Here is a 23,596-nt window from a genome sequence, read left to right on the forward strand (position 1 = left end):
TTTTGTTTAGAATTGTCTCCAAAATTTTATTTATTCTTTTTTTTGCAGTTGGTCTGCTGCTACCTTCTTTGTTTGCTTCTGTTGTGCTTAGCCCTGATAATTGCTGCTTGCAGCCATATTTATTATTACTACTGCTCTGGGTCTTTGCCTACATCTTTTCTTTTTCTGCAAATAATCTGACACTTCAAAAATAGCGTTCATCATTTCTCAACTCCAAGGCAAAGCTCTGCAATGGGCAGACTCCCTCTGGTCACAGAAAGGTCCTGTAGTTCAATCCTATAACTCCTTCGTCACCCACTTCCGAGAGGTTTTCGACAAACCAGTCTCTGACTCTTCCATTGGTGAGAAACTCTACAATTTAAAGCAAGGTTCTCTGTCTGTCAATGAATATGCTTTGCAATTTAGAATGCTAGCGGCATCTAGTGGATGGAATGAGCAGGCGCTCATCACCACCTATCGGCAAGGTCTGGAGCCCAGGGTGCGGTTGCATCTTGTTGCATACGAGGATTCCATCGGCCTCGAGCGCTTCATTCAGCTGTCCATCCGCGTCGGCTCTCGTATGCAGTAGTGTATTGAAGAACACCAGGGCCAGCCACTGTTCAACACCCTCCTCCGTCGATCCGAACCCGTCAGCCCTCCAGAACCAGCCAGCGAACCCATGCAAGTCGAAAACTCAAGACTCTCATCTACTGAACGTCAAAGAAGGCTGACCCTGAATCTCTGTCTCTATTGTGGTGCTCCTGGGCATGTCATATCTGCATGCCCCATCCGTCCTCCTCGTCCCATGGTGAGTGCCATCATTTCCTCCATTAAAAAGATGAAACCACTCACTACTGTTGTAAACCTTACTGCTGCTGATGTATCTATTCTAGTGGTGGCACTCCTCGATTCAGGGTCAACAGGAAACTTCATCTCCGGCGCCCTCTGCCGACAACTCAAGCTCAAGACCTCGCCCTCTCCGACCATCTACCAGATCCACTCAATCACGGGCAAACCCCTGAGCCATAAGACTGTCAGTCGCTGTGCCCAGGGGAAGGATCTACCCCCTGTCAATACCGGAGGAGAAGGCCATGGAGGAATACATCAAAGAGGCCCTAAACCAAGGTTACATCTGCCCGTCTACTTCCCCTGCTGCTTTCGAGTTTCTTCTTTGTGGCAAAAAAGGACGGAGGCTTGCGGCCCTGTATTGATTACCGTGCTCTAAATAAAATCACAGTCAAGTTCCGTTATCCCCTTCATCTCGTCCCAGCAGCTCTGGAACATCTCCGTGGTGCCACTGTGTTCACCAAGCCGGACCTCCACAGCGCGTATAACCTCATCCGGATACGCGAGGGGGACGAGTGGAAGACCGCCTTTGTCACGCCCACCGGCCACTATGAATACCTGGTAATGCCGTATGGCCTGGTCAACGCCCTCTCCGTATTCCAGGATTTAATCCATGAGGTGCTCCGGGAGTTTCTCCACAAATTCGTCCTTGTCTACATAGATGACATCTTGATCTACTCCCGGAGCTTGGCCAAACATCGCCACCACGTTGCGGAGGTCCTTCAACGCCTGAGACAGTTCCATCTCTTCCTGAAAGCAGAAAAATGTTCATTCCTCCAACCCTCTGTACACCTCCTGGGATACATCATACATCACAGTGGCATCCGGATGGACGAGGGGAAGCTGGAAGCTATCAAGTCCTGGCCCACTCCATCTTCCATTAAAGAACTCCAACGCTTCCTTGGCTTCACAAACTTCTACCGTCGTTTCATCAAGAATTACAGCTCCATTGTTCATCCACTCACCAACCAGCTCCGGAACCAGCCCAAGTCTCTGTCCTGGACTCCAACTGCCACCAACACCTTCGAAGCCCTCAAAGAAGCCTTCACCACCACTCCCCTCCTCGTCCACCCCAATCCAGACCTGCCCTTCGTAGTAGACGTGGACGCCTCCACCACAGGAGTGGGAGCGGTTTTATCTCAGCAGCAGGGGACACCAAGTAGGCTCCATCCATGCGCCTTCTTCTCCCGCAAGCTCAAACCGGCGGAGGTCAACTATTATATCAGTGACCGCGAGCTCCTAGTGGTCAAGTTGGCTCTGGAAGAATGGAGGCATTGATTGGAGGGAGCCAAACATCCCTTCCTGGTCCTCACTGACCATAAGAACTTGGAATACCTGCGAGCTGCTAAAAGACTGAATCCCAGACAAGCACGCTGGGCTATGTTCTTCTCCCGCTTTGATTTCTCCATCTCCTATCGTCCTGGCTCCAAAAATTTATCTCGTCTCCACGCCCCAGAAGAAAAGAATGAAGAACCAGAAACTATTCTCCCCAAGTCTATCTTCGTGAGCCCCATCTCCTGGTCAGAAGAGACATTACCCTCCTCCAATGCCTCCACAAACGCTCCGCCGGGTTGTCCACCGGGCTTGCAATACATCACCAGGACACGACGCACTCCACTTATCCAATCTGCCCACACGTCACTTGGCACTGGCCACCCAGGGGGCCAATGAGACCCTCTCGCTGCTGAAGGAGCGCTTCTGGTGGCCGAACATGGCAACGGACGTCAGAAGGTACGTGCAGGGCTGCAGGGAGTGCGCCATCTCCAAGAGCCCTCGCCATCTTCCAGCTGGCAAGCTCAATCCTCTGCCCATTCCTGATCGACCCTGGTCACACCTGGGAGTGGACTTCATCACAGACCTACCAGCATCCGATGGCCACACCTGCATCCTAGTTTTTCCAAGGCATGTCGTCTGATTCCCCTGAGAGGTCTACCTACCGCCATGGTAACTGCTGAACTCATGTTTAATCACGTATTCTGATACTATGGTATTCCCGAAGACATCGTCTCAGACAGAGGACGTGTGACCACCAGTCTCTCCTCCGGCTACCATCCTCAGTCGAATGGGCAGACGGAGAGGAAGATCCAGGAGATCAGTCGCTTCCTCCGTACCTTCTGTCACGGCCACCAGGACTCTTGGAACCAGTACCTGGGTTGGGCCGAGTATGCACAGAACTCCCTACGTCAACCATCTACTGGACTCACCCCATTCCAGTGCGTACTTGGTTACAAACCCCCACTGTTCCCCTGGAACGGGGAACCATCGAACGTTCCAGCAGTTGACTACTGGTTCAGAGAGAGCGAGAGGGTCTGGGACTCAGCACACCACCAGCTGCAGCGAACCCTGCGCAGACGCAAGATGACAGCAGACCTTTGTCGCTCCAACGCTCCCTCCTACCAACCGGGACAGAAGGTCTGGCTGTCAACACGGAACATCAGACTGTGTCTGCCCTGCAAGAAGCTGAGTCCCAGGTTCATTGGCCCATTCACCATCACCAAGCAGATCAACCCGGTCACGTATCAACTCCAACTCCCTCCACAATATCGGATTCACCCCACTTTTCATGTCTCACTGTTAAAGCCTCACCACCCTTCTGTTTCTGTCTCCACAGAGCCTGACATGGCAGCCGCCGAACCCCCCCCTTCCACTCATCCTGGACGACGGTGCAGCCTATGAGGTGGTCTACTAGAATGGTGGTGGTCTACTAGAATATCTGGTGGACTGGGAAGGCTACGGTCCTGAGGAGCGCTCTTGGGTACCCAGAAATGACATCCTCGATCCCAATCTTCTTCAAACATTCCACGGCAACCATCCCAACAGACCTGCCCCACATGGAAGAGGACGACCACCACGACGCCGGGGTACTCAGCCCTCAGGAGCGGGCCGTGGGAGGGGGGTACTGTCACAGACACGTCAGGCTCCACCATCCACCACACTCAATCACGCACTCAATCACCCGAGTACTGATCACCAACACCTGCACCTCATCATCACAGCAATCACCCACAGTACTAAAGACTCACACTCACACATACTCTTTGTCCGGTCTCATTTGCATCTAGACTTACCTGTATGCTTACCTTAAGGACTCCAAGTGATCTACTTACCTGTCTCAAGCGTCTCCTGTTCTCCTCGTGTGAATTCCCGTCTGTGTGTGTGTTCTCCGTCTCCAACGTCAAGTTCCTCCAGCGTCATTCAAGTTCTCCACTTCTGCAACCACAAAAGGACAGTATCCCTATTCCACACTCTATTCATCATCACTGCTTTAAGTTTGACTCACCTGCACAGCTGTTTTACTCTACTGGTGTCAATAAACAACCCTGCTTGTGAACTCTTGTCTCCGACCCTTCTGTATTGTAACAACTGTCTAAAAATATTAGAATGTTAACAAATTCTACATCTTTTGAAAGTTTTAAGGGATAGTGTCAATCTACAGTATCTGTTTCATGATATGGATGCTCCAGCAACAGTAATACTGTAATTTGTGTTGGGATTGCAAATCATACTTGGATAAAATGTCCTATATATGCATCCATTGAAAAATATCCAACAGCACTTTTTATCCACAAAAGCGTTAAATCCATGCAATATTGATATACTGTCCATTGTTTATGATCCGATTTTGCCTGAACGATCTGCTGTCCATCATTGTTCTTAAAGAAATTATGCAATCTGAGCACTGTTCATGTTGTAAACTGTATGTGGTCGTATACATTAGATTCTTATAAACAAATGAGCCCACCTCCAAAGTTTATTTTTCAAAATAGAGCAGTTTTACTTACAATATCCAAACAGTGACGTCAGATTTTTGGACGTCTTGAGAGACATATTCTCCAGCCATTGTCATTGTAGTAAATCTGACAGACAAAACTTTTAGCCAATGCCAAGACAATTCCAACAGTATGTGTGCTGTTTACCTGTGCTGTTTACTTAATGATTGACAGCTATTTGATCTTGAAATAAAGATTTCAGTATTGTGTTTACAAGTGTGACCATGAGAAGCTGCTATTTCATTTTAGTCAATATATAAAGATAACATTTCAAACAAAAAATGTCTTTCGTGCACTACTTTGTTGACAAGATTTCATGAGCAGTATTGTGCAGCCCTGAAGTATCAGCAGAGATCGAGTCAACTGGATCATCCATTGTGAAGGCCTCATCGACACGACAGCCAGTAGCACAGTTCCTCAACAGACCGTACATACCGGCGTGATGAATACGATCCTCAACTGGATGGAACTGAAATAAATACTTTGATTGTTGCGATCCTATCAGACTTATGATAGCAACCTGATTGTAACAAAGCACTGTTCGCCAGAGGAGAACTGGCCCCCCGACTAAGCCTGGTTTCTCTCAAGGTTTTTTTTTCTCCATTTTAACACCTATTTGCCACTTGTTTGCCACCTGATGTCACCTGATGGAGTTTGGGTTCCTTGCCGCTGTCGCCTTTGGCTTGCTTAGTTGGGGACACTTGACATTTGATATTCAATAGTATTCTTGACATTTATTCAACAGTGCTTCTGATCTGCCTGCATTGACACTATTATTTAAGAGCTGCTGTGCAGCCAAATTATGTACCAGTTATCAATGTAAAGCTGCTTTGACATAATCTGCATTGTAAAAAGCGCTATATAAATAAAGGTGACTTGACTTGACTTGACTTGACTTGTGCCACTGTTGTCTGCATGAGATATCAAATGCCTTATTTATGTATAATGTCCAATAATTTGGGGGAATATTTGTTTCTTCCTGATAATGCTAAATGAGCACAAAATGAACAGATATATTATGAAATGACAGTGGAATAAATAAAAAATTGCTTATTCCTGTTACTTTTGTAATTGAAACCCCAGAAAATAACAGCTACTGCACAAATGACCATGTGTTAGTGATGTATGATTGCAAAACTAATATGATGTGGACTATTGCTGTGTTTGTAGATTGTCTGGCTGTATGGTGACAGAGGAAGGCTGTTGTCATGTGTCTTCAGCTCTGAATTTAAACCCCTCACACCTGAGAGAGCTGGATTTGAGCTACAACCACCCAGGAAATTCAGGGGTGAAGCTGCTCTCTAAAAAACTGGAGGATTCAAACTGCACTCTGGACAAACTCAAGTATGTCAAGCAGGAAGAATATTTAGGCTTTGCTATTTGAACTCTTCAGTGTGTGTGTGTGTGTGTGTGTGTGTGTGTGTGTATGTGTATGTGTGTGTGTGTGTGTGTGTAAAAATACATATAATATACAGTATATATTGTAAGGGTGGACCTCCTACAGGGGTTCAGGCTGTAGGGTTGCCGAGCGACTAAAGAAATGTTATTAGCAAGATGGTAGAAAACTGTACATTTCTTGTCTATTACCACCCACTGCAACTTACACCAATGACGGAAATAAGCGCAGTTACAATAGCAAATATGTGGGAGAGCGTTGCTATAGTGTGACAATATTGTATTGCAATATGGAGCACATTAATGTTAATACTAAATCCAAACTAGTTAGCACATCATTTGTAAGGAAAGAGTTTAATGACACTATCTGGTTATGGTTACACTTAACATAGTTACAAAATAGATGAGATGATAAAGTCATATACCATTAATCATACCCAGCATATATGTAAAAAATTACCTGAGAGATAGAGTGAAAGAAAAAGAGAGAGAGGGGAAAGAGGAGACAGAGGGCAAGAGAGTGCCCAAGAAAAGCCAAGAATCAAAAAAGAGACAGAGCAATAGTTACAATCTTCTTTTATCCCTTCCTTGACCATGTGACTGAAACCCAAATGTGAGACATTCAAACTGACCAATCAGAAGATTAAACTTCCCCTACTGTACTAAAGCTGTGACGATTTGTAGACCCCCAATGTACATACATTTTGACTTACAGGGCTTGATCACTATCAACACCTTTGAGCCTTCCAAATGGCCCTTGTAGCAAGAGAGAGGGGGTTGAAACAGTAAAGCAAATGTCTTTGTTTATTTTAAAATATCTTTAGATATTTTCAGTTCTTACAATATATTATACAGTCTTGGGCAAGTAACTTTCAAAATGTAATACATTATACAGTATATTACTAGTTACTAGTTACTGTCATTTGAAAGTAATTATTTACAGTACAATATTATTGTCTCTGAATTGTAATGCGTTACATTACTTTTGCGTTACTTTTGAGTTATTTTCACCAAAATAACCACAGAAGTATGACTAGGCATTTTAAAATGCTAAAATGTAGTTTATTGCTGCTCATTATACATCCAGTGGAGAGTAATGTGGTGTACCATAATGACTGTGTAGGCCAAACCTACTAACAGCATAATGTGTGAGGCTCAGTGAAGGCTAATAGCACAATACAATAAGTAACAATCACTGTCACAATCACAAAAGTAGACAAACGATCAAAGTCTGTTAAATTATGGTAGAGATACCAAACACAATAGAGCCAAAGCCCACTATAATATAACTTATAGCCTAATGACATGGCAAGACACACAATTTCTTTTTGTTTAATTTATTTTATTTTAGTATAATTCTAGTTCACAGCACACACCTCATATGTATTGGGTGGACAAAGTTTATGCTTTATCAATAAACAAAAAGTGCTCTTGGAGGATTAGGCCTCAAGGAATATGGTGCAGTCATTTCTGTCTAACTTAAAATTGGGCTAATTTATATTTAGATACCGGTATATAGGTCTACATTAATGTGTTGTAGTTTAGGTTGCTGGTAGATAGCATGGGCATGGCCGAGTAATCTATGCTGTATATGAGCCATAGCAACGTTAGCTTGCCTTGTCATTGCTGGTGTTGATGGGGATTTTACTGACAAGCTTTTTAAAAAACGGCGATTCTACTGTTGACAGAGGCTGCAGATCTTCCACAACAATCTCAGCCACCAGTCTCTTCACTTCTCTTGGGTTATTCTTTAGACAACGATGAAACTTTATTTTATTTACAATTATAATATTAAATTATATTAATAAAATGTAGGCCTATCTTAGAAAAGGCTCAGAAAGGGACACTTGAATGATTTGTACATTTAAATACCCTAGTCTAACTGCATCACATTATGGGTCAAACCCCTCTTAACAATTTATCTAAACAAACAAACAAACAAACAAAAGAAAATGGTTCTTAAAGTTTAAGTGGTCATACATTTTGTGTACTTGAGTTTAAAGATAATAGGTAACATTTTACAATAAGGTTTCATTTGTTAACATTATTTATTTTAATAAGTAACATGAACTAACTATGAGCAATATATTTGTTACCAGTGGTATAATGTAACAAAGTAATAATACTTTGTTACAGTACATGAGTTTTTTTGGGAGAATCTTTACTTTACTTGAGTTTTCATATTTCTGTCAACTTTCATTTTTACTCCACTACATTTTCTAAATAAAATGTATACTTGAGTAACGCCACGCCAGCAGAGGGAGCCCTCTCCCGAGTACTGACTGCTTCACTGTTCACATCCTGTTTGTCAGACATTTAAGCATGGCTAGGCCATCACTTCACTGCGAAGTATTGCCAGTTTACCTGCCTTACCGAGCGTTTCTTTCATTGATTGTTTGCCATTCTGTTATGACCATTGCCTGTTTGTTCTATTTCTGCCTTTTGGATTGCCCTGCTGTTTTGTTGTTTGGATTACTGCCTTATTGTGTTTGAACCTCTGCCTGCCTCACGTTTATGTCTCTGCCTGTCGATTCGGCTTTGTTTGCTGTGGATTGCAATAAAACACTGCACATGGATTCTAACGCCGCCTCAGCATCCTTACAACTTGATATTGTCACCATGATGTCCTGTATTGTCTGCACCTGTTCTCGTTAGTCCCTGATTAGTTTACCTTCCTCCTCCTGTGCCTGTTTAGCTCCCTCATCACTCTGTGTATTTGTACTCCCTGTTCTGTTCATGCTGTTTTTTTGAATGTGGTTACGCTGTTTGCTACCTGTTATTCTCCAGTAAACTTTAATGTTATTTGTATCCTGCATCCCTCATTTACTTTACACAGTGTAATCCATGACAGATATTTTTCCCCAAAGTATTTTTGTTACTTACTACAAAATAAAGTCAGAAGAACACAGACTGCAAGCAAGCATGCGCATGCAAACAAGTGCTCTTGCAATCACGGTTGATTTCATTTTCTGGGTTGCATCGGTAGTATAGGGAACACATATACACTATTAACTACGACTTTTCCCCCAATAAACTCCTAATTTACTGCTTATTAATAGTTAGTAAGGTAGTTGTTAAGTTTAGGTATTGGGTAGGATTAAGAATTTAGAATAAGGCCATGCAGAATAAGGCATTAAAATGTGCTTAATAAGTACTAATACATAGCCAATATTCTAGTAATATGCATGTTAATAAGCAACTAGTTAAACCTAAAATAAAGTGTTACCATTGTATTCCGTGGCTGGAGCCGCTGCGAAGTGTACGCTGTCATTATACAGTACGAGAAACTATCACTGATGCCTAAGCATGACTGTTTATATGAAATGGTAACACTTTACAATAAGAGTCCATTTGTAACATTAAATAAGGTTAAGGAAAGTATTGCTCATTGTTAATTTCAACATTTACATTTTAACATTTTAAAGTTGTCTCTTACATTAGTTATAATGCACTATGAATTAACATGAATGATCAAGGTATAATTAATATATTAGTCTTTTGTATATTTAAAACTTACAATAAACATTTTGCCATTTTTTATTCAAAGAAAACAAAATATAAGAAAGAGAGGTCAAACTTATCAAAATCTTGCTGCTCAAACTATGTATATAACAATGTTTAATAATTTTTTTGCTCCTTTTGTATTTTGCATTTACTTAAGTACAATAAGTTTAATATAAAAAAATAGCACATACTTAACATGTATTTAATAACTCATTGTAGCAATTGGTCTAATGCACACTGCCTTATTTGCCTCTATTGTGCTTGGCCCATTAATTGCTGCAGCTTTTATTTGATTTTGTGTTTATTTACTGATTGAATGTGATGCTGTGTGTGTTTTATAGTGTGGATCATGGAGGAAACTTCAGGATTGTAGCAGGACTACGAAAATGTATGTCTACACACACACACACACACACACACACACACACACACACACACCTTAGTTATTGTTGTTATAAATTGATCTGTTCTTGTGTTCAGATGCCTGTTGTCTCTCACTGGATCCAAAAACAGCAAACAAGCATCTCATTCTGTCTGAGGAGAACAGAAATGTGACACGTGTAAGACATTATCAGCCATATCCTGATCATCCAGACAGATTTGATTATTGGGATCAGGTGTTGTGTGGAGAGAGTGTGTGTGGACTCTGTTACTGGGAGGTTGAGTGGAGTGGGATTGTGGCTATATCAGTGTCATATAAGAGCATCAGCAGGAAGGGAGGGGGTGATGAGTGTATGTTTGGATCTAATGATCAGTCCTGGAGTTTGTTTTGCTCTCCCTCCAGTTACTCATTCATACACAATTGCAAAGAGACTGAACTCCCTGTAGAGTCCATCATCAGTAGAATAGGAGTGTATGTGGATCAGAGAGCAGGAACTCTGTCCTTCTACAGCGTCTCTGGAGACACAATGATCCTCATCCACACAGTCCAGACCACATTCACTCAACCGCTCTATCCTGGGTTTAGGGTTAATGGATCAGTGAAACTGTGTTGATGAATCAGAGTAGATTGTAGAGATGGCCATACCTGAGGTATCTGGGGCCCCAGTGCAGGATGCTGGGGGTTTGGGGGGTGTGTTAGTGTCCCTAGAATTGTCACCACCTTTTGCTCTACCAGCGACGGCCTTGCCCATTATACTTTGAGCAGCATGAAAAAATCAGTAAGGCCGGGTTCACACCGCAAGCGGCAGCAGAGCGGAAGCAGCGCGTTAGCGTGAACTGCAGCTGCAGAGACGCGCGAGTATTCACACTGGAAGCGTTTGTACAGCATCACAGCAGCGGCTCGAGGCTACATATAAAGTGAGCATTTCTTTACAAAGACAGCTATAAATTTGTTTTTATAATTGGTCATTGTTAAACTTGATAGTCTTGAAAGTTTGTTAACATGCAAGGTGTACAACACTCACATATAAACATAAAATAGCCTAAATAAAAATAAAAGCCTTGTGTCATCCATTGCTGCACGCGAATGAGGTAAGCTTTGTGTTTTACATCATCTGATGCATGAACATGTTTACAAGACTGCAAACTCGGCGAAAAAAGCCAGCAAACTCGGCGAAAAATACAGCAAACTCGGGTTTGATTTGGGTATGCAAGAGCCTATATTGCTATCTGTGTAATAACTAAAATAATGTTTATATATCATATTTTCTGGCTAGTTTAGTTTAGTTTTCTATAATATACCATACTTTAGCCCAAACTGAATAATTAAAAAGTTTAAATGAGTAAATCTTCTATAAATATTTTTTAATATTGATTTTCTTTCCTGACATACTTCAATTCTTGTTAAAACACAATAGATATGCTTATTCTGTGCATTTTGAGCACTTTTTGTGTGAAATCATATTTATTTTGTCCATCAAAGGTGTACTTTCACTTTAATTGAGCGTTAGCAGCGCAGCAAAAATAGACCCAGCGGCGAAACGATCGCGGCGCTGCTTCTGCTCTGCTCCTGCTCCGTGCTGCCGCGCAGCCTCTGCGTGTGGTGTGAACGCTCTCATCTGTTAACATGGGCGCCGAAAAAAATACGCACTGCTTCCGCTCTGCTGCCGCTTGCGGTGTGAACCTGGCCTAACAGTGAGACTGTTACATGTATGCTTTGTCTTGTGTTTCCTAGTTTCTCAGTGTTGTTAATTAGTAATTTCATTCACCTGTGCTTTGTTAGTTATCTCATCAGTTCCCATTGTTTGCTCTATGCATTTATACCATGTTCTCCCTCATTCCTCATCCGTTCTTGTCTATGTTTAGATGTGTTAGTCTGAGTATCCTGTCTGATTATCTGAGTTTTGTCATTAAATCCTGTTATCATTGTTCTCCTTCGTCTGCATGCTGTTTATAGTACATGTCACGTGACAGAAGAACGAACCCAACCAAAAAATGGATTTACCGGCTGTCCTGTTGCTATGCTTTGTAGTGATGGGAAGTTCGGTTCTTTTCCGCGAACCGGTTCTTTCGGACAGTTCGATTCAATAAACCAGTTGAAAAAACTGGTTCACCGATTCTTTTACACTCCGACGTAATGACGTCATCCGCGATGACATCGTCTATCGCGGGCTGGGATGAAAAAAGTTAACACATTCAAATATATAAAGTCAGTAATCATAACATCAGTCAACTAAAACATTATAATCTGAAGCGTTTCTTACAATTTAGTTTTGCATCTAAAGCATCCAAACACATGACATATACAGGCAGTGATGTGCAAACAAAGTTAAATTAGTCTTCATCAGAGCAGAAACCATGATCCGCTTACATTACGATTTATTTGTAATTAAATAAACTTACGTTTCACCAGAGTCCTCTCATAGCATCAGTTGTCCTAGTTAAACGGTGCTGTGATGTTACTGTTCGGTAGCTTCAGATCACACGCTGAATCACGCATGCGCAGTATCATCAGCTCACCGGTTCTCAAATCGGACACGTCCGAAAGAAGCGGTTCTCGGTTGTGTACTGGTGATCCGAAAACCGTTGCAACCGATTCTACTCGAGAACGAGATTGAGATTCAAGAACCACGAGAGCGATTCAAAAGGAGTCACTTTGTTTAGAAATTAAACTGTCCATGGATTATTTATGAAATAAATAAATGTTTCCAATCTTTAAAAAAAAAAAAAATAACTTGAAAGCACAACTGCACAACTTTCACTATATTACTTTTTAAATAACGTTAATATAGAAAATTAAATTTGTAGAACCGTTTCTGAACATTAGTTTGATCTGTGTACAAAATATTATGTTCATGTTGGCATGTAGTTTATTATGTACAGTATTATGTACAGTATTATATGCTATCAATCTGCTATGGTGTATTTGGAAAAGCACAAAAAACATTTGTATTTTTAATTAAGTCATAAACATATTTCCAGTATGTTTTATATTAACACACTGCCCGATGTTCAACAAAACTTGACTAATGTGCTTTTCGTTCTCTTGAAAAGTTAAACGCATGCGCAGTATCACCAGCTCACCGGTTCTCAAATCGGACATGTCCGAAAGAAGCGGTTCTCGGTTGTGTACTGATGATCCGAAAACCGCTGCAACTGGTTCTTGTCTCGAGAACGAGAACGGTGACAGGCCGTGTATGTTCGTTCGTGTACGCCGCGCATGCGCACTCATATCAGCTGCTCTGCAGCTCGTGCCCATCATTATCAGTTCTCTCTTCACAGCAGTTTAAGTCACTGTACTGCTGGAGTAACTGAATAACTCCGGGATGTTGGTTTATTTCGAGAGGTAGTGTCAGGCACATCAAAAAGTGAGTAACTTTAGTAATTTGTGGATTCGTGTTTGCTTACTGGAGATGCGAACTGTTTGGAACGATTCAGACCGATTTGGTGAACTGGTTCAACCGGTTCACTGAAAAGAACCGGTTAAAAAGAACAATTCGTTCGAGATCACTAATGCTTTGACCAGAAGTAGCAATCCCTCGAGACCCACACCCACAGATTTCTAGATCTGGCATGCCTCACCACCTTTCTGGACCCATTACTCTGCGTATTCTACCATGCAAGTCTGAACACGGAAACAAATGCACGCCTGCCCGGTGTGGGTCCTCGGGGGAGTTTTGCCGAATACGTGGAGTGGGTGCTGGTGAGCTGTGATTCGGCATTTACCATCGACCTCGCCGAGAAGGAACTCACCAGCCCCACTCCTAATCCAGAGTTCAGCCTGCCATCACCCATCTACACGGACAATGAGCCAGAACCCACCGCAGATGGAGGTATTCAGCCTGCCGCGAGGAACGAGCTGGAGCTGACGAAAAGGACCAAGCTTTCCATCGGCAAGACGATCATCTGACCAGGTGTGTGAGCCCCCAACACTGTGCGCCCTCGTGGGAGTCCTTGTAGAGTTTGAGGGGATGGAGTGAAGCCCCGTCCACACTCCCACCACAGAGGGTAAGCAAGCGCTGGACGACTTTTTTTTAAAGAGGACTGTATGGAAGAGGATGATTCCCTGTCACAATTGGTTCCATCCAGCAAAAATGCTTCCAGTGTTCCCTCCCAGCCTCCCTCTACCACCTCCTCTTCTGCCTTCATCCAGTTTTTGCACAGTCACCACTGTCTCCTGTTCCTCCTCCACCAGCCCTCTGTGGTGTGGATCCACCTCGGGCCAGCCGTTTCACAGCATCGTCTGGATGTTTAATTCCCCTTGCTGCGTCTCCTGTCTCTGATCCAGTCGCTGGAACCTCTGTCTCCACCTTGGTCGGATGTCACCACACCTTCACCACGGACTTGCACGCCGTCTCTCAACCCCTATGCCTCTGCCCTCCCTCCGACTCCGCCTCGGCCCTCAGTCCACTTCAGACCTCTGGTACCCCAGCTCCACCTCGGGGGATCGTTGGCACGCCTCCGTCCTCGCCACCGAAGCTTGCAGTATCATGTCTGACCATCAGCCCTCCGTCTGCTCTCTGGGCTCCTTCTCCACCGGCTCCATCTCCATCCATCATCCCCATGGCCTCGTCGAGGAATTCTACACCATGTCTCCTCCCTCCCTCAACTCCACCATGGGGCATCATCCTGGCTGGACTCTGGATTTCCACCAGGCTCATCCTGCTCCTGTTATCTGTACTCTGGACTCCTCTGATTGTTTATTCTCTCCATGCCCTTCTCCAGAGCACCCTCCCTCCCTCTCTCCCTCCTTCCTCAGATGGACCGTTTTCAGGAGCGGCCGTAATCTTATGTATGTATGCTTTGTATGCTTTGTCTTGTGTTTCTCAGTTTCTCAGTTTTGTTAATTAGTAATTTCATTCACCTGTGCTTTGTTAGTTATCTCATCAGTTCCCATTGTTTGCTCTATGCATTTATACCCTGCGTTCTCCCTCATTCCTTGTTCGTTCTCGTCTATGTTTAGATGTGTTAGTTTGAGTATCCTGTCGGATCTCCTGAGTTTTGTCATTAAATCCTGTTATCATTGTTCTTCTTCATCTGCGTGCTGTTTATACTACACGTCATGTGACAGAGACGTTGTAGTCTATAACATCTATATTATAGATGGTATAGATGTTCTATTAATACAACAGTTGAACTTCTGTCACTGAAATAACATGTTAGAATAAATGTGTGTAATAAATTCTTATATAGACAGGCAGATCAGTGTGTGTGTGTGAGTCATGCTGTGACGGCGTTTATCTGTGCTTTTCCCAACTTCTATTTGAGTTGATGAAAATCAGTTTTTATCATTGTTGTTATTATTGTAGTGTCACATCAATCAATTGTATTATTACTATCATAATTACCTTTCAGTTGAAAAGTATACTTTACAAACATGATTCATTAAGAACATGCAAATGTTATATTTTATAATTAATTAGATTTTTCTCTATTGTTTTTGTGCATAAATAATAAAACAAATTAACGACCATTTAACTTGAGATCAGATTTTAATTCATGATGAATATTTGAAATGTCTAAATGCTGTATCATCACTGTGAAATATAATCGATAGCTGACAATACTGAAATGACCTTCATTAGAATTTCTGGACATTATAAGAACAAAAAACATCACTAAATTTTCAAAGTAAGGAGAAAGGGCTGACAAATTTTATGGAAAAATTAAATGCATAACGTTTGTTACTTTTGTTCATGTCTTGAATTTCAGCAGGTTTTTATGTTGTTTTTAGATGAATACATATAGGGTACAATGGGGATAAAGGCACATTTGATTTTATTCTCCTCTAAACAACTAAATGTATGAACATTCAAAGCTGTTTTGGTTTCATTTTCAAGGACTTTTAGTATGTTTCTCTGTCTCATTTTCCCTTTGTTCATTGTTCCTGCTTGTTCCTTTGTTGTCATGGCAATTCATTATATTATTAATTAATGCACAACTGTTTGTATTTGAGTTTGTTATCTTGTGTATATACTCTCAGTCCATTAATTTCATTGTTTGGTGGTGTTTGTGTTTAGATCACACTGCTACTTTGCTTTCTCTTTGGAGTGTTTACTTTTGATAAGTTTAATAAAGTTAAACAGCTGTTTGAACTGCTATGCATTGCATCATCATTTTTGTTGACCTTATTCATGGCAATCGCAGCAATTCCAGAAGTGGATCTGTGGAGAGTTGAGAGATTTTCTTTTGCAGGGATGAATTCTTTCTCCCATTTCCCAGACTCATAAGTTGATTTATATTGAGCTGTTTCTGAGTAAGCTCAGCATCTTGTGATCAAGTGTTTTTTTAACAGAAAGAGTATAAATGGTGTTTAGACTCCTTTCATATATTATGTTAAGTAGCTTGTTTTTATTTATTTATTTATTTTTTTTTTTGTCTGGGAATGTAGGGGGTACCATTTTTGTTTGTACTCCTCATTTCTCCTGTTTATGGGTAGACACTTTTGTTGCTTGTAGCTAAGTAACAATGCTACCAATTTATGCAGCATATTTTTTTAAAGGTTTATTTTTGCCTTTCTTTGCCTTTTTAAGCACTACAAAGCACTACAACATGTACAAAATTAGCAAAAAAAATTAATACAAAAAAATTTATACAAATGAGCAAAAATACATATCAAATAAATACACAGTAATAAAATATAAATTAACCGCTTTACTAAAAAGAGGTGTCTTAAAAAGTTTCTTAAAACAACCCCAAGATGTAGCAATCCTAATAAATGCAGGTAATGAGTTCCATAACATCTGCATATAATGCAGATATTACTTCAGCTAAAGTATTTGTATTACTATTTTTGCAGTGTTGAGTTAAAAGACCCCATCACCACATCATACACTTTATATCACTCTCTGAAGATTTTTTATCATGGTGATTATGGAAGAATATGGGCAGCAATATTCATTTTGAAATGTAATATGCAAAATGGCAGTGCATTATGTAAAATGGCAATGTATTTCTGTATTTTAATTTATATTTTCCATACCATATGTGCAAAGTTTGGAGCAAAATAGTAATTCAAATTCAACAGCAAATGTAAATGATATTATTTCTTATTGCCACAATCCCTGTACTGTGTCTTGTGTTTTCTAAAGACTTTTATGTTGAAGTGTATTCTCAGTCCCCATTGTTTCTGTGTTCACTTCCTGTGTTTGGTTCCTGAGTTGCATCTGAAAATCTAGGTAGCTGACTTTTTGCCTCGCTGCCCTATCAGGCAATGACTTGTGTTATGGTCCCAGGTTTAAATGCCTAGGAGTGGAAAGGATAACAGATGGACAACGGCTAGAGTTTTCCAAATAAATTATTTATTTTAACACAAATTACTCACAAAAGTATCCAAAAATAAGAGATGGGGAGCCCAGCAACAAAAGGGAGAAAAATAACTCTAATAAACTAATAAAGTCAAGCTGGGACTCCCCGCTCCAACAAAAGGTACAAACTAAGTAAAAATAAAATAAAGACGAGACGAGACGATATGGCTGCGAAGAAGGCTGTGGCTGGCAGAGAGACCCGAAAGTATTTCAGTTTATAGCCTCTCTTCCCCAGCTCAGCCAATAGGAAACTAGAAGAAAAACAATATAGCAACATTAATTAAAATCATTGAGGACTCTGGGCCGGGGCGTTTGCAAAACGTAACAACTTGTATGGCAGCATTTGTGCATGAAGGCACCTCTTGAAACGTATTTCGGACAGACTTCTGAGGGAGCATAAGAGTTTAATGATCTACAGCAATATAGCGCAAGCTTTGGTGAGAACTAAACAAATATTTAATTAGTAGTAATTTCTCGCTAGAAATGACATGTTGCTCAAAAACATACATTTACACACAAACTGACCAGCAAACTCAACTTTCATTCAACTTTAATTTTCTAGCTCAACAGCCACAGAATGTATGCACAGGATTGTGGGATATCAAAGGCAGTGAAGGATACATCTATGCTGCCTTCATAAATCGATCAGATGAAGGTATCTCAGGAAACAGGAATAGAAGCTAACATTGGATTCCAATGTGCCTTGATGCCTTCAAATGTGTCCTCCGAAGGCAGCATTTTCCAGTTTTCGGACGCAGCCCCTGTTTGCCTTGTACCTTGTTTGTCTAAAGTTACCCTCTTTAGTTCTCATGACATCTAATCACCAACCCGGTAATAGGTGGATTGCGTAATGACAGGGGAGGAGCTTAGGCTTGGGTATAGAGAGGTGATTAAGGTGACCAGATTTTTTAAATGGAATCCGGGGACATTTTCTATATGAGTGGTCAAAATGTCACTGAAATCTAATTTGTTATTATCTATTAATTAAAAAAAAACAGGGACAATACATTTAGAATGATTTTTTTATTAACTTAATTATTAACATTTAATTATTATTATTAAGTTTGATTATTAGGATTTTGTGGTCTGGTTTTAATACAATTCACCAAAAACCTATTACACTATTAACAGTAACAATTGTAAAAGCAGTTTAAAACAATATGCCTATTATGCTATAACGAAAGTAGGCTATGACTTTACAAAAGCTTATTACAAAAATAAAACACAAATATAAAAGATAAATAAAACAGCATTTAGCATGTTTTTATTTTCACAAGCTGTTTATACTGTAGGTGTAACCCAGAGTGATTACAAATAGACATAAGAATTAGAAAGAATAAATAAACCAGAGGGGTTACTAAAAAAAAGAGACAAGTAAATTAATAACTAAATGCATAAATGCAAAGTTAAAACTTTTCATAAATGAAAAAAAGTGTTTTCTTTTTCTTGTTATTTTTCTTATGTTGAGAATGTAAGAAATGTACATAGTTGAATGTTACGTTGCCTTTAAGAGAATGTGAGGTGGAGTTCACTGCCGACCTATCAGGAGAGACACAACGTGAAGCAAGCGGATGACGTTCTTGTCGACAGTTGTCACGATTACTATGGACCTGAAGAGAAAGTGGAATTTTCGGTGATGTCTATAGAAGATTTCCCCTCACTCCCTTGTACTCCTTTGAAGCCTCCTTCAAAGAAAGGCCGTGGTGAGTCCGCTGACGACATTATTTCAAAACTCTCTGAGCTCATTAACATGAGGTCTGATAAACTCGAGTCAATGGTTGCTGCCAACACTTCTCACATTGCCGGTGAATGAGGTGAAAACCAAAGTTTCCCAAGTTGAGTTATCGCTGATGAAAGAGAGTAATCGAATCACCGCACTGGAGTCACGCATCACTGAATTGGAGCGGTACTCCAGGCGTTGGAATCTGAAATTACATGGCGTGCCAGAAAATGTAGATGAGAAAAATGTAAGGAAAGAAGTGGTTCGCATTTGTCAGAAACTACTGCCAGAACACGCTGATCGTCTCCCGGATGTGATCGACATGTGATTGATGTGCATCGTGTTGGTGCGAAAAAAATGAACTCAGCCCGCGGTATAATCATCCAGTTCTCTTCGCGTCTACACAGGGCAGCAGTGTGGGCAGCGGCCAAAAACTCAGTTTATCTACGGCAGTGGTTCCCAACCACATTCCTGGAGGCCCACCAACACTGCACATTTTGCATGTCTCCTCAATCAAACACACCTGATTAAGGTTATCAGCTCATTAGTAGTGACTCAAAGATCTAAAATGGGTGTGTCAGACAAAGGAGACATGCAAAATGTGCAGTGTTGGTGGGCCTCCAGGAATGTGGTTGGGAACCACTCATCTACGGGAAAACGGCCTGCGCTTCAGAGAGGATCATTGCAAGGCCGGCAGAGAAAGTAGAATGAAGTTGTGGCCATTAGCAGATGAAGCACAGAAAGCAGGAAAGATTGCCTACTTTGTAGCTGGTTGTGCCTTTGTGGTTTATAAAAACAAACTTTTCTGTTCTTCATCACCTTTTTTGTGTTAAATTCAATTTAAAAATGGTGCTTTTGTGCATATGGTCCTTTTTGTTCAAGACCATATCTTCAGGTGACCATATTTTCATCTCAAGATCCGATAGCTAATGTCCTTATTCCGTCCGTTTATACCGACGAAGCTACAGTTGATGTGGTGCTTTCTGTTCTCATCACGTTTAGTAGTCATCTTTGAGCTTCTGTTTTGAGAAATTTGTTCAAGTGACTTCTATTTTTGTTGTTCTATTCGAATCTTATTTTTTGATGTCCTTGTCTTTAATTTCTCTCAATGCCAGGGGACTTAGGAACAATTTAAAACGGAAAGCCATTTTTTTATTTGCCAAACAACATAAAACAGATTTTTGTTTTTTTCAAGAGACTCACAGCATCTCTGAGGATGTGGCTTTTTGGAAATCCCAGTGGGGAAATGACATTTTTTGCTCTCATGCTTCTCAACGCTCTGCAGGTGTTTGTACACTCAAAAACTTATTTGCTGGAAAACTTCTGTCATGAGCCAGGTTTGATCACTCGTGTTTTTTGGGTGTTTTTCCTCTCTATCGTTCTTCTTTCATTAATTTCAGCTGTTCCTTTTTACCTCTGACGTTCACGCTTTCGTGTGCGCACCTGTTCTGTGTCTTTGCGCTGATTGCGCTGCCTATTTCTCTCTATTCTTTGTTCTTGTCTGTGTCCGGGAATTGCTTTACGTGAGTGTGACTTTATCCTAGCATTGTGCTTGACGAGTCTTATGAGTGTGTTATCAGCTTTTGTTCTGAATCTGAGTTCCAGCCCCAAGTTCCAGTCCAGAGCTCGACTTTGTCTTCTGCTGTCCTGTTCAGCTGTACTCTGCTACAATTCTACTGCGAGGTTGCTTCTATCTACCCGCCTGAACAGTTTCCATCGATCAACAACAGCAGGACTCTGCAGAGGATCTGCGGCTCGGAAAGCTTCTGTGGGATCTTTTGTTCTCCAGCTGCAGCGTGTTTGCTATTATACGTCTGGCAGTCTGTTTCTGTTTGCATACTGGAACTTAATAAACTTTGTGAACTATTTTCGCCTCTATGTCATCTAGAGTCACCTGACAACTTCCCTATACAGACTTTGATACTAACGGACATTATCTGTGTCATGTTGTTCAAATTCATAATTATCATTTCATTGTCATAAATATTTATGGGTACAATACTAAGGCAGAAAATGATATTCTTTTAGATAAGGTAGAAGAGAGAATTGTTCATTGGTTAGCCAAATTTCCTAATGCACATATAATTTTGGGTGGTGATTTTAATATGACATTAGATAACGTGATTGATAGATGGCCTCCAGGATCTTGCTCTAACACAAATGTAAAGCTAAAAATGTTAATGCAACGATTTGATTTGATTGACGCTTGTAGAGTTAAGCATCCTAATAACACTACTTTTACCTGGTGTAATAATTCAAGGTCTAAACAATCGAGAATTGATCTGTGGTTAGTTTCCCATGTGCTTGAAGACAACCTAAGCACTAATATTTTGTCTACCCCATTAACTGATCATAAGGCGGTACAAATCAAAATTGATCTACTGCCGATATCCTCCACTACATTTTATAATTCTTATTGGAAACTTAAATGGTTAGTTCACCCAAAAATGAAAATTCTGTCATTAATTACTCACCCTCATGTCGTTCCACACCCGTAAGACCTTCGTTAATCTTCAGAACACAAATTAAGATATTTTTGATGAAATCCGATGGCTCTGTGAGGCCTGCATAAGGAGCAATGTCACTTCCTCTGTCAAGATCCATAAAGGTACTAAAAACATATTTAAATCAGTTCATGTGAGTACAGTGGTTCAATATTAATATTATGAAGTGACAAGAATACTTTTGGTTCAGCAAAAAAACAAAATAACGACTTATTTAGTGATGACCGATTTCAAAACACTGCTTCAGGAAGATTCGGAGCATAAATGAATCAGTGTGTCAAATCATGAATCGGATCGCGAGTCAAACCGCCAAACTGCTGAAATCACGTGACTTTGGCGCTGCAGATTCGAAACACAGATTCATAATGCTCTGTCTCTTTCTGAAGCAGTGTTGAGACGATGACGAGTCTGCTTACAGACTGGAGGTTGAACAGCTGGCTGTCTGGTGCAGTCTTAACAACCTGGAGCTCAACACGCTCAAGACAGTGGAGATGATCGTGGACTTCAGGAGAAACCCCCCTGCTCTCCCCCCACTCACCATCATGAACAGCACTGTGACTGCAGTGGAGTCATTCAGGTTCCTGGGCACCACCATCTCCCAGGACCTGAAGTGGGACAACCACATCGAGTCCATTGTGAAAAAGACCCAGCAGAGGTTGTACTTCCTTCGCCAGCTGAGGAAGTTCAACCTACCACAGGAGCTGCTGAAACAGTTCTACTCTGCCATCATTGAATCCATCCTCTGCACTTCAATTACCGTCTGGTTCAGCTCAGCTACCAAATCTGACCTCAGAAGACTACAGAGGGTAGTCCGGTCTGCTGAGCGAATCATTGGCACAACCCCCCCACTCTCCAAGAACTGTACTTATCCAGAGTGAGAAAAAGGGCTAAGAAGATCACTCTGGACCCCTCACATCCAGCACACTCCCTCTTTGAACTGTTGCCATCTGGTCGACGCTACAGAGCCCTGAGCACCAGAACGACCAGACACAGGAACAGTTTCTTCCCTCAAGCAATCCATCTCATGAACACTTTACAAACACAGAACACACAACACTATTACACTTTATTTACTTAAACACTTATTTATATCTCAATTTGCACACATAACTGTACATACAATTGTCTATATTATATATTGTTTTTTGCTTTTTTTGCACTTTGTCTATCTTGTAAATTTGTATATTATTATTTTATTCTCTTTATCATGTGTCTTGTCTTGTCACTGTCACTCTGTTGCACTGTGGAGCTTCTGTCACTAAAACAAATTCCTAGTATGTGTAAACAACAGGGGTGTGACAAGACAGGTATCTCACGAGACGAGAGGAGACAATATTTCTACACACTATTTTTAAGAAATCCTCAATGGCGAAATACATGACTAGAAAAAATATTCTGCAGGTGTATTTAATTTTTTTTAACTAATCATCTCGTAATGAATGTCATTTCAGTTCTACTTTCTGAGTATGAATTATCATATGCGGTAAAAGACAACAATACTCAAGCACTGTAAAAGGTTTTGCCACTAACTCAACTGACTGACTTCTCTTCTGTATGATTTCAGTCTCTTCAGGCCTTACTGTACATGATTTATGAGCTTCTACAACTTTTGACCTCCTAACTGAACTACTTTCTATGGTGACCGGTTCGGATGTTCGGTTCACTTAGTTTTGTCGTGGCCACGACATATAAACTCGTGGGAACGTGATAATATGTCGTGGCCACAAGATATTAATTCGTGGGAATGTGATAATAAGTCGTGGCCACGAGATCGTTTTGTCGAGGTAACGACATCCTTATGTCGTGGCGACGCGATGTTAAGTCGTGGCCACAACTTCATTATGTTGAGGGAACGACATCTATTTCTCGTGGCCACGAGTTACATGTGTAAACAATGCGCGCTACCATAGCAACCTGGAATTAAAAATGATAAAATAAATGCAGAATTAAGAAATTATATTATATAGTCAACATTGTGCGCAATGTAATAAGCTATAAATAGCCTATTGCGCGCGATGTTGCCACTATAGCATTCAAATGAAGTTTGTTATTATCAATTTGATGACAAACTTCATTTAATGATAATGAACATTTATCCATCCCATCTCACAGCCTTTTAATCTGATCGTGTCTTTATTATAATAATAATAATAATAATTATAATTATTATTATTAATATGCCTATTAAAC

The 23,596-nt window shown here is 41.0% G+C and overlaps 1 protein-coding gene across 1 annotated transcript in view; it reads left to right on the forward strand.

Annotated features, from left to right (window-relative positions):
* Window positions 1-10,658, forward strand: part of LOC125244362 (NACHT, LRR and PYD domains-containing protein 12-like) — a 61,389-nt gene extending 50,731 nt beyond the window's left edge. The window contains exons 8-10 of the mRNA XM_048154451.1: window positions 5,766-5,939; window positions 9,836-9,882; window positions 9,975-10,658. Of these exons, the coding sequence (XP_048010408.1) occupies window positions 5,766-5,939; window positions 9,836-9,882; window positions 9,975-10,489 (736 nt within the window). The 3' untranslated portion in view covers window positions 10,490-10,658. The remainder of the gene's footprint in view (window positions 1-5,765; window positions 5,940-9,835; window positions 9,883-9,974) is intronic.
* The last annotated feature ends 12,938 nt before the right edge of the window (window positions 10,659-23,596 follow it).

The sequence above is a fragment of the Megalobrama amblycephala genome, linkage group LG14 (genome assembly GCF_018812025.1).
Source record: "Megalobrama amblycephala isolate DHTTF-2021 linkage group LG14, ASM1881202v1, whole genome shotgun sequence".
NCBI classification, from domain to species: Eukaryota; Metazoa; Chordata; class Actinopteri; order Cypriniformes; family Xenocyprididae; genus Megalobrama; species Megalobrama amblycephala.